General features: G+C 36.4%; 1 protein-coding gene across 6 annotated transcripts; it reads left to right on the forward strand.

Annotated features, from left to right (window-relative positions):
• Positions 1-3,368: 3,368 nt before the first annotated feature.
• On the forward strand, positions 3,369-8,164 carry LOC137711994 (BEL1-like homeodomain protein 1). 6 transcript variants are annotated; one of them, XM_068451146.1, is made up of 6 exons: positions 3,369-3,621; positions 3,887-4,032; positions 4,919-5,846; positions 6,266-6,639; positions 6,802-6,862; positions 6,972-8,164. In XM_068451146.1, exons 3-6 carry the CDS (start codon positions 4,986-4,988, stop codon positions 7,806-7,808), a joined length of 2,133 nt encoding a protein of 710 aa, XP_068307247.1. In that variant the 5' UTR covers positions 3,369-3,621; positions 3,887-4,032; positions 4,919-4,985; the 3' UTR covers positions 7,809-8,164. The 6 variants fall into 6 exon arrangements, with proteins under 6 accessions (XP_068307247.1, XP_068307250.1, XP_068307249.1 ...); XM_068451149.1 differs by having other exon boundaries at positions 3,887-3,922; XM_068451148.1 differs by lacking the exon at positions 3,887-4,032.
• Positions 8,165-12,861: the final 4,697 nt, after the last annotated feature.

Below are 12,861 nucleotides of genomic sequence, written 5' to 3' on the forward strand. Positions count from 1 at the left end.
GAAATGGATAGACCACAGAAGGGTACCCACTTAGGTTATTTATAATAATATTTCTACGATATATATAGAGAGAGAGGGACAGTGTACAGTCTGGTGGCAGGGAAGTTTTGGATTTAGGGTATGCTTTCGCGATGTGATATTTGCCACTCGTGAGTTTCAAACTAACTACTAATGCCATTTAGGGGACATTTGGTACAAGCTGTTAAAAGTTAAGATTAATAAATCAACATTAACTTATAATGATAGTGATCCAGGAACTTGCACGTCCGATGATGATTAATAACAGCTTTTCCATTTTATGTGTTCGGATATTTCGTGTTGATATATTGTGTTTATGGTGAAAATCAGTAATGGCCTTTAAAATTGTTATAATGTGGAGCAATGGTTTTTTTGGCAAACTTCCTTTGAATTCTCATTAGTTTTTCCCTTTTAAATCTTTTATTTTGGATGGAAGTTCTAACGGAGGTAGCCAAAAAGACCATTGCTTCACATTATAACAGTTATAGACCAATACTTACGAATTTTTAATTCAAAGACCAAAACTCCAATTGAGCCAAAATTTAGAGACCAGTACTTCAATTTTCTCTTGGCCAAAATAAGCACCTTTCACGCGAACCAGCGGCACCCTCAAACACACATGCATAACAAAGTCAGGTGATGGTCAACTATTAAAACAAGTTAAGTTCGTGTAATATAGGTAAATTTTCCCTTAAATTAACATTAACAACTAATTTTGAAATCTTTTATTAAAAAAAAACTCATGTATAAACTCTCATGGAAGATTACATGCATAAAATGAAAGCCAAAAAACTTATGAACCAGTTAAGCTTGGATCAAAAGCAGGTTAGGTGGAGGATATGGGAGTTGGTATTTGCAATTAATAGTTCTAGCAGTTTGAGGTTAGAGAAGTTTAAGGAGAGTCTCTCAAAAGTGAGACATTCTATTGACCCTCTGTCACCTGATGTTTTTAGCATAATGTTTTATAATGTTGGCACGATAATTGACGTTAAACTGTGAGAGTCTCCTAAGCATTTCTCTTGAGGTTAATGGGGGCACATCTAGTATAGAATTAATTACATTTACAATCCCTTGTTAATGTATCAAAACTACTTATGCGACACAAATGAAAATTCCATTGTTATTGATAAATTTATCAAAGCTAATGTGGCAACATAACATTTTGTAAAGTCTCATATTTCAACCGGAATATCAAATTAAAATGCTTTTTGGTTATCTATTAAATCAAGTGGGCCCATAATTTGATAATAAAACAATCAATAAGTGAAGAAAAAATAAAAAAAATATGTGTGCCCAACATTAAAATAAAACAGTTTTTTTTATATTGCCTTTAAATTTGACAGCAAAGTAAAGAATGTCGATTTATGTGAAATTTTGGTATCTCTTTTGAAACTAGAAAAACACCTTCTTTTTTTTTTTTGTCAAAATAGTTCTCGTAAGAATTTTAATATCCTATTTGAAGATGTTTTAAATGCTATATGATTGAAATTAATAAAAATAAGATTATTTAATTTTAAAAAATCTTTTCAAAATAAGAAGTAAAGACGCGTGACACACAAAGGAAAACACTAGTTAAGTATTACGAGGTTAAACAACAAATTAAATTTTGCAGTAAAGATTAAGTGAGGCTCAAATAGAGTTTTATGCAGAATTGCATAAAGGTACAGCGTCTTTCAATCATATGGATACACTGTTTTTGTCTGCAGCGGTTGAATGATTCTGACTGTCCCTTTTCCAAAGAACCCTTGTTATTGTCACATAGAAAGGACCTAACCAATTAGGTACGTCGTTCAAATGAAGATAGCTAAACACACTTTTTAAGTAGGAGCCATTTGTTTCAACAGAGATGGAAAATAGTAAACTGCGTGGCGTCCTCCTGCAGTTTTTCAAAGTTCCCATCCAAATTTTCATGATGCAATCATAGGAAGTAGGGAAAAATAATTCTCTTGTAATTGATATTGATTTTTGGGGAGATGACAGTTGATCAGAAGAAAAGACTGTTACACTCATCACTCCAGAGAGACCTATATATATATATATATTATTTTTATTAATTTATAGGCGCCTACATCACAGTGTTTACCTGATTGTGAGCACGCATGCCGTATTTAAAAAAAAAAAAGTGTGATGTCCTTTTAACATCAGCAATGTTAGTCAGGAGCTTTAAAGTTTTTGTCACTGTTCATACTACTGCGACCATCACTGTTTACCGATGGTGTCGGAAGTAAAACTTCATGGAATTAAGGTTGTGGAATTCAGAACTAGGGCATTTAGCGCAGATGAGAGTAATTAATTAAGGAGTTGTTTTCAACCCCTTTCAGGTTGTACTGCCTTTCTTAGTGAAAGGGTACGTAATTTTTTATTTTTGGCAACCCTAAGTGTTTTCAGGGTTTGTATGGTCAACTTCTTTTATTTCCAGGGAAAATTGGAAGGTATGCCGATATTCTAATATTTTTCGCTAAACCACCAATTGATCATTACCACTATATAATTTAGTCTAATTATTGTGAGATTTTTTTTTTGTTAAATTTATTAGAATCAAATCCTAATTGCTAAACTGATAAAAATAAATAAAATTTGATAAAACGAATAAATCAAGGACCTAGCAATCAAACGTTCACAACATTGCGTTTGGATATCAACTACATACTAAAAACTAATCATTTCAGCAATTGAGATATGAAACATGATCAAGACCAATTTCTTAATTTTTAACAGGCAAAACATCTAAAAAATAAGTTTAGAAAAAATAAAAACGAAGATAAAATGGTAAACAGAAAATATACTTAATCACCTTTTGAGAAAAAAAATTAAACTCCTCGTACAATTTCAATTTCTGAACAATATGTGTGTGCGCACGCGCACGCGCACGCTATGCATTAGCAAATTGGATAATTTAGACACTATTATCAAATTATTCTATTCACTAAGCTAATTAGTCAAGGCTCATTATTGTTGTGATTAGATAAATAACTAAATGGTATTATAGTGTTGAAATTTTCTCTACAACTCATGTATATATGCTTGTGTAGGGTAATGTGTATTTACAAAATGCTCCCATACATATGTGAGGTAAATAACAGAGACAAACACATATTAACTTCTCACAAGCATTAAAGTTGTTGTTATGGTGGTTGGTCCTGTGTTTCTTAGCAATTTAATTGTTTTATCTTCAAACTCTGGAATCCAACCACAAAAAATTATCACAAAATAAAAAAGATATAAAAATTGTATATTACAAATAACAGATATGAAAAAGACAAGCAGATATTTAATTTTGAATTGATGGATTGGACCCTCCACACACCTTCTTCATCATCTTCCGTGCTTTATTATTATTATTTTTTTATATTAAGCTTTGGCGTGGAAGGAGACATTTCCTCGTTTTTCAGCTCTCTGTTTCTTCTGCCATTCCTTGAAATAAAATTTCACTATGTTATGGTAGTGTTAGTCTTGCATAATTTTTGTTAGAACTCAGATCTAGCTCTTTCCATCCATCTCTCCCAAAAATTATGCAAAGGGAGGGTTCCCAGCTTTGCATCAAATGATTTGGAAAGGGAGGGTCAAATCGGAAGCGCAATCCTGTTTCTAATTTGTTAGCAGGTACTTTTTTCAAAAAGCAGTATAACAACGTGGATGAAGAATTTTTTTTAACAATTAGGTTGCTTACAATTTTCTTTTTCTCTTTTTTTTATAGATTGAAAAAGTTTATTTTTTGGCTGAAAAAAATTTAAAAGAGGGAGGGGGGGGGGGGGGGGGGGCAGGCATGAATGTGTGGATGGTGAGGTGAATAAAGATGGGTATCTTTTTCCCCTCAAACACCTTTTTAACGCTATCTCTCTCTTTCTCTTTTTTTTTTCCTTTTCAGTGGGGGAAGTTGCAGAGATTTTGAGTCTGACAGAAGGTCCTTTCCTTTCCTTTCCCTTTCTTTCTCCTACCTCTTCTATATTATTATATGTGTAAGGAGGAAAGAAGGAAGGAAGACTGATAAAATCTCAATAGAAATATAGACAGGTGTGTGTGTCTTCTCTCAATTGGTGCTTCTCCTTTTCATGTATATATAGAATTATTAATGTTTGTAGCTGCCATAGCTTATCATGTATTTTAGCTGTAACTGTTTGGTCATCTCTCTCTCAACACTCAGTATCTCACTCTCCCCCAAAATTTCATGGATTTTGGTGTCACTGTTGGTGAAATTCTTGTTTCCTTTGCAGTGCAGAGAAAGATGATCATATCATGAATCACGTGTACATATCTCATCAGCAGATTTCCATCACGCCATCAAACAAGTACCTAAAATTTGATTATTAACTAAATCCTAATATAACCAATTCCTTTCACCCACTCTCTCTCTCAATTACTGTACCTCTCTCTCTCTCTCTCTCTCTCTCTCTCTATATATATATATATATATATATACAAAGCTAACATAGTTTCCATACTCTCTCCCTTTCTTTTACCTATTTTCTCTCTCCAAGCAGTAAAAAACTCAGCTGCCTCGACATGATCGGCAAAAAAAAAAAAAAAAATCCAGAAACTAAATCTTCAAATCCACACCTTTGTGTTAGCGTCTCTTAATTCTGATCAGTTTTACGCCTGATTTCCGATCGTTTCTCTTTGATTTATCTTTGATCGTCTTTCTGAAGCCCGATTCAGAAGCTACAAATCACTTCTCACTGTACTCCTCCAACAATCATGTAAATGATTATAAACATATATTTATATGCATGATAGGGACTTTTTTGAGAGAGAGAGAAAGACGAGAGAGACGTGTTCAAGTGTGTGTTTCTGTTGTTTGTATGGAGGGAGTTGGTAGTTGGATGTGTATGTGTATATGATATGATGATGTGAATTGTGAAAAACCCTTTTGTATCATACTAACGTAGTCTCCTTTCATCAGCTCTGAAGTAAACCTAAGTCACTTCGTCTATAATACCAGACGCACCTGCTCTTTTATCGGCCAAGACATGGCGGCCTACTTTCATCACCACGGTGGCAACTCATCGGAAATCCAAGCCTCCTCCGATGGCGCCTTACAAACCCTTGTTCTCATGAATCCCGGTTACGTCCAATACTCCGACACTCCACCACCACCACAGCAGCAGCAGCAACAACAACAGCCTCAACCCCCATCCGCCGCCACCAACCTTGTTTTTCTCAATTCAGCCCCCAATTCCCTCACTCATCACCCCTCCACTCTCTCCCACGCGCCTCCCTCCCACCACCAACAATTCCTCGGTATCCCGCTGACACAAGACCCCAACGGCAACAGCTCCCTATCCATGCACCACCCCCACCACGACATCTCCGCCCTGCATGCCTTCATGCCGAGAATTCAGACTCAGTACGCGCTTTGGAACTCAATTGACCCGGCCACATCCACTCGTGACACCCCACGCTCTCAGCAGGGCCTGTCTTTGAGTCTCTCCTCGCAGCAACCGGGTTTTGGCTCGTTCCAGGAGACCTCCGCCGAGAGGGAGGTCCCGTCCGGGGAAGATATTCGGGTTTCGAGTGGGTCGAATTCGTCGGCTTCCGGTGTGACGAATGGGGTTTCGGGTATGCAGAGCGTGCTGCTGAGCTCAAAGTACTTGAAGGCGGCGCAGGAGCTGCTCGATGAGGTTGTGAACGTCGGGAATGGGATGAGGACTGAGCTGCCAAAGAAGGGTAATGGGCAGCAGAGTAAAGCGGCAGCTGAGTCCTCGATGGCGGAGGCCAGAGACGGTTCAGTAGGCGGTGAAGGGAATGGAAAGCGTGCGGCTGAGTTGAGCACTGCTGAGAGGCAGGAAATTCAGATGAAGAAGGGGAAGCTAATCAACATGCTTGATGAGGTATGTGCTGATGCTTTGTTAATTTGTTAAGACAATCATTTGTTTTAGTGATATTTGAATAATATTTCTGTTTTTTTTTTTTTTTTTTTTAATTCTTTCATAAATATGCAATTCTTGAATTCGAACTCAAAACCTCTTTTAGTATTGCGACATGAGTTTTAATTTCTCATATGAATTGGACATATTAGTTTTGAGTTTTAGTATAACGTTTCTTGGCAGACCTTGGATATGTTATATATGTATCGTAATAGAGTTACTGAAAGTGTTTCAGTAACAACATTTTGACAAGACCTAAGCTCTTTCTTAATATTGAAAATTTTTGTTTTCATATTTGAGATTGAGTGATTGAATTGTCACATGATATTATTCAATTTCAATTTTGAATAATTTTGTGTGTTGTATTATTTTGTTGGTTGAAGGTGGACCAAAGATACAGGCAATACCACCGGCAGATGCAAATGGTGATTTCATCATTTGAGCAAGCAGCTGGAATTGGCTCAGCAAGAACATACACTGCTCTGGCACTGCAAACAATCTCAAAGCAATTCAGGTGCCTGAAGGACGCCATAACGAACCAAATTCGATCCGCCAACAAGAGCTTGGGAGAAGAAGATAGCGTTGGAGGTAAGATTGAAGGCTCAAGGCTCAAATATGTTGACCATCAGCTGAGGCAGCAAAGGGCTCTCCAACAATTGGGAATGGTCCAGCACAATGCTTGGAGACCACAAAGAGGATTGCCAGAAAGATCTGTTTCCGTTCTTCGCGCTTGGCTCTTCGAACACTTCCTCCACCCGTAAGTACTCTCATAATTATCCTATCAAATCCGGTTCACCATAAGGGTTTGTGCCTTTTGTATTATGTAGTCTTGGCAAGATGCAGTTGTATACTAAGATGATTTTGTTTTCGCAAGTTTTTACCATAATGTACTAAGAAGGATTGGAAATTTTGGTTTCAGATATCCGAAGGATTCAGACAAGCACATGCTTGCAAAACAAACTGGACTCACTAGGAGTCAGGTACTCAAATCCATCCACATTTTTTTGTTCGAGTGATTTTTTTTTTTTCTTTCTTGATAATTAGTTGGGGGAATCAGCATGCTGATGAGTTTGAGTACTGATTATGCAGGTTTCCAATTGGTTTATAAACGCGCGTGTCCGGCTTTGGAAGCCAATGGTGGAGGAGATGTACTTGGAGGAAGCGAAGGAGCAAGAGAAGAATGGATCATCTGAGAAAATGAGCAAGAGCAATGAAGACTCTGCATCAAAGTCCACAGCTCCACAAGACACTGAGAACCAAACAACAAGCACTTTCAACTCCAAACAAGAGAATTCGGTGAATCACAATGTTGCTACTCATCCATCAATGTCGATTTCCACACCCTCAACATCTCCCACAAATATGGTCCGGAACCAGTCCGGATTCACTCTCATTGGGTCATCAGAACTCGATGGGATTACACAAGGCAGTCCAAAGAAGCCTAGGAGCACCGAAATTATGCACTCCTCAAACAGTACTGTCCCATGTATGAATATGGAGTCCCAAGAGGTGAGCAATGAGCAAGTTTCTATGAAATTCGGGGACGAGAGGCAGGGGAGAGATGGCTACTCTTTCATGGGAGGGCAGACTAATTTCATCGGAAATTTTGGGCAATACCCGATTGGCGAAATTGGCAGGTTTGATGCAGACCAATTTACACCAAGGTTCTCAGGCAATGGTGTCTCTCTCACTCTAGGTCTTCCTCACTGTGAAAACCTCTCCTTATCCGGAGCTCACCACCATCAAACTTTTCTCCCAAACCAAAACATTCAGCTGGGGAGAAGAGTAGACATTGGTGAAACAAATGATCAATTTGGCGCCATAAACACTTCAGCTCCTCACTCATCTGCTGCTGCATTCGAAAACATCGACATTCAGAACCGAAAGAGGTTCGTAGCCCAATTGTTACCGGACTTTGTGGCGTGATCATGACGCAAATAATTTAAGAAGGCCTTGAAGAAGCATGATTGATTGCAAGGGGGATGCCAATGTCATTGCTGCTTTATGTGATCTTCTTCTCAGTATTTCTTTCTATGCCCTATAAATTACTTGGGGAACAAGGAAAATTAATGAATGCATATGGTAGTGTAAAGAAAGAAGAATTTACTTTTAGTATAGGTATATACTTCTCTGCAGAGAACAATTTCAGTCTTAGACAGCTTTAGGATTTGAGAGCAGAGGACTGTATATTATTTTGTATAAGTTTTGAAGATGGATAGATGGATTGGTGTACAACTTTGGTTAATTGGCATGGGTATACCATTATATATTGATATTTATAATCGTGTTAGCTAATGTGTATTTTAAAATTTTAGTAACAGAAGACTTGGCAATAAAATTGAGCACAGTGATACTTTAGTATTCATATAACCGACCCCATAAGTAAGATAAGATTTAATTATTGTTGTAGTACTTAATTTGGTCGGTAAGACAGAAACTTCCAGTAGTGTTAGGTACGAGCTCAACTAAAATAATAAACATAATGCATACTTGTTAGATCATAAAAGATCTTATATCTTCGTTTGGAATCTAGAAAAATGGATATACAATGCCTTTAGTCTCATAGCATAAAAGTGGAGGTCCCTATAAACTTTAGGCATAAAAATATAGTCGGCAATATTCTAATGCATGAGAGAGAGAGAGAGACAAAGAGAGAGAGAGAGAGAGAGAGAGAGAGAGAGAGAGAGAGAGAGAGAGAACTTGCAAGCTTAAGACAAAAACCAAGAACACCAAATACCATACAAAGACTATCGTTTGGCCACGTATCAAATTATTTATATGATTAAAACACAGTGAGAGAGGCTATTTGCTTTTTCTTTATGTTGTTTTCAGATTTCTCCTATGCCAAGGATACCAATATCAATAAGATCGATCCACGTTTGCTTTGAGTTGTATAAGAGCTTTTAGTGTGTTCTGTGTGCAACACAAAATTGTGTTAACAATGGCTAAGTACATTTTACACCATCAAAGTCTAAGTTAAGCAATATCAAAATGGATTGTGAGGTTTCATTTTAATCCGTTTGCACCTATACGTTTGTGTCAACCATTTGACCTTTGTCTAACAAAATGTTTAAATTAGTTGAGCGTCAAGTTGTTTGGGTGCAATGTAAAAAAATCAGAACCTCGTGACTCATTTCAAACTGACTCCAAACCTCAATGATACAAACTGTACACAGCCCAAAAAAACTTCTAAGCGATATTGCTAGAAGTGAATTGATTTGAAATGTATTGAAATTCCAAGTACTTTAGAAATTGAAACACCCAGTCTCTAACAAACACTAAAACAATGCGTTAGTAAACCATAGGCAATTTGTCATTCTAGAAGCAGATCAAAACTGACTTGTAAATCTTATACTTTACTCCATCTCATATTTTTTTAGATGAGAGTCAACAGAACAGTAAGAGCACCCACGAGATCATAACAAATTCCAATAAATAATATTTTTGTATGTAAAAAGGACACAATTCTCACTGACATCTCTCTTCAAATGAGGTATTCATACTTACAAAATTAGACCTTAATATTTTCGTGAAGAACCCTAACAATTCCAATTTCAGAGTAAAGAATTGTTGCTTGCCAAATTAACTACAAAAATAGAAATAAAAAGTAAAATATCAGCATTGGAAGACAGAAAATTAAATTTAAGGATTCAAATCATATATTACCCTCTCTTTTTACCAACTTGTTCCCTGGAGGGTTTGATTTCGCTGCTTTCTGTTTGTTTCTCTCTCTGAGTGGTCAAGTGGGTCTTTTGGGTTTGAGACCCATCACTATATGAGGTAAATGGGGCCTCACATGTTGGATCAAATATTTTAGAGCCCAAATTTTACTTATTTCTTTGGATCTTTGTTAAAAATTAGAAGTTTGGGTTTATATGTATATTTCGTCTTCTGTTTTCAGTTTTGTTTTCATTTTTTTTTTAAATACTTGCCAAACGAATTTTTAATTTTTCTTGTTTTTTAAAAAGTTAAAAATGATAATAAAATGATTATTAAACTTCACCTTGAACTACCATATTCAAATTTTCCTCCTCGTCTCAGTTTGGTTCTAGCCCTAATAGCATTTTATTGTCGTTAGTTTTCTTCACTTTGATAAATGAAAACCAATCTCTATTTGACTTAAAAATTGACAAATATGAGGCAAACTAATATGTTTTGAGAGATTATGGACGCTCATATCAAATTGAAAGTCCATTGGATATTCAGTTGACGTGTAGTTTAACGTAAATCTCTTATAGTGTACATAAATCAAGCTCGTAGCTTTCACTTTCACTCTTACCGATGTGGACGACCCCAATTCGGGAATTAGGTGGTTTTCTCCACCATTATTGCTTTATCCCCTCTGATGATATGAGTTATATGGGATCCACAGTTTCTTGCACAACAGAGCCTCTATCGTCTTCCTCCTCTTATTATTCTTTATGGTTTTTAAATTTCACAACAGAGCCTCTCGATGTGGCCGGTGGTTGCAGCAGTCGGCGGGGGCTGTCTCAGACTCTCAGCTACCGTTGTTGCACATGGTACGCGTCCATGGCGTTCCCTTTTGGAATATTAATCCTTGCTATATATGCAGACAATGAGAGCCTTGGAAGTTCTTGCTTTCAGTTCCACGAAGCAGGCCAAAACTTGTTACAAGAGGAGACATAATTTCGACAATTAATCCTATGATACATTTGATTTTATTTTTAAATGTTTCAATAAAAATATAATCTTGAAATTAAGAGAGGGGTAAATTTGGTATGGCAATAAAAATTAGGTGACTCATCGGACTTATATTTCAACTAGCCTCTTCGCACGCGCTCACGCACATGCGAAAGACATTTTTACATCACGGGTGCTATGTGCCTCAAAAATGTGTTCCTTTAGATATTCTTATATTTCTTAAGTGATGACCAAAAATAGATAGGATGTCATTGCCAAAGGAGATGGCCTCGTCCAACTATTTAGGGAAAAACTTAAAATGTAATCGAAATCGATAGACTCTCTCAAAAGGGGATTAGATTATTTCCCCTAAATCGCAAATGAAGTGCGTGCAGCAACTCTCATTGTTTCTGCCTCGGACTGTATTGCTCTTTTTTTTTTTTTTTTTGGTCAAATGATAGATTTTGTTAGATTAGATGTTAGATTAGCCACCGATGAAGTTTGAACCCATGCCCTCATGCAAGGGATCAACATCTTTCAACCATTGTGGTAAAGGGGCCACTTGCAGGACTTTATTGCTCATTGCCAAAAAATGAACTAAAATGTGTAATCTGAGGATGTTTTAACCCTCATATTACTCAAAAAGTCATTGCTCATTGTTCATTTGGTTTAGATATTAATAGTGTCACTATTATTTTAAGTTACAAACAAACTAATTAAGTCTAAGTGGTCAAATAGTATTTCTCCAAGTTGAATGAAATTTGCATTCTATTGAGAAAAATACGTTCTATTCTTCTTTTTAACAAATTCAATATTGGATAAAACTTGCTCACTGTTTGGAGTATTTTCTAACAACCCACACAAAACAAAAAGCATGAAGATCACAGTTACCTACGAGGCAAAATAGTTAAATACAAATATGTACCACAATAGATCTTTTACATATCTCAAAACCATATACATCATTTGACATAGGATTCATCATAGTATTTGGTAGAGAAAATTAAAATTATTTTTTTGTTTACACCACAACACCAACACCATAAATATTAGCACCAAAGGCAGTCAGTCCCTTTCATTATGCAGCCAATGATAGGAAAAAAACAGAAAGCTCAAATATATCGGCTTACTTTGCAATAGTAGATGTTGTACTAGTAATTTAGGACGCTCTTTTCGTATAGCTTGTACCAATGCAGCTCGAAAAATTGCTTGGAAGAAATATAAACAAACAAAAGCAAACTAAAAGTAAGCTATTGAAAGAAATTTACAAACACACAAACATCACAACAACTCAGACTTAAAACTCAACAAACGCAAAATAGTAGAAACTTAAAATATATATGTTCTTGAATTGAGAACTTCATCAAATGAACAATAATAAATCTAATACAATCTATCAAAAACCAAAAGAGAAGGAGATAATTTCAAGGCCCTGTAATGTCGAGGCCTCGTACGGTAACACAATAATCTTGTACAATTATACAATTTCAAGGTCTTGACACGAAATGATTGCGAAAAGTCTTTTTTTAATCACGGCGGGCTGTGCGTGACTCACATTTTAAACATATTTATCTGCGTGAATTGCTTCACTTGTTTGTATTTCATTATTTTCTTTCTTTATGAGACATATTAGAAACATTAGAGAAAGGCGATCATCATGTCACATAATACAGAGAGAAATTCAAAGTTTATAGAAGTTGAGGGAGAATATTTGATAGAATTGAAACATTGTTCGTACCAAGTAGGACAAAACCCCAAATGGAGGAAAAAGACATCCTAACATTAAGAACAATTTATTTAAGAAGATGACAACATGTCCAATATTGCTTCCATAATTTATCTCCATACTTGATATGTTGAACTCCAGTTGAAAACTTTTTGTATTCCTACATAAAAATAAATAAATAAACACAATAATTTATTTGACAAAGGAAATGAGCACATAAGGGAAAAAATTACTGTAACAGTTAACTAACATATGAAAGTGATACTATCCTTAAAATCATGTTCTCAAATGTGTATCTTCACTAGTACAAAAAACAATTTGCGCAACGCAAGTCCTTCGTCGTGCAAAGTCAAAAAACGTCGCGCAAAACTTTGCTCAACAAACCTTCGTCGCGCACAAACCGTCGCGGCAAGGCAGTGACAGAAGGCTTTTCGCGACGCAAGTAACCCCCTCGTCGCGCAAAGACACTTTGCGTGACGTAGTTTGCGCGACACAACATACGTCGCGCAAGTATCTTTGCGCAACGTATGTAAACCTTTCGTCACGCAAAGCCACTTTGCGCGACGTATTTTGCGCGACTCAACCTACGTCACTCAAGATCCTTGCGCGACA

The sequence above is a fragment of the Pyrus communis genome, chromosome 13 (genome assembly GCF_963583255.1).
Source record: "Pyrus communis chromosome 13, drPyrComm1.1, whole genome shotgun sequence".
Taxonomy (NCBI): Eukaryota; Viridiplantae; Streptophyta; class Magnoliopsida; order Rosales; family Rosaceae; genus Pyrus; species Pyrus communis.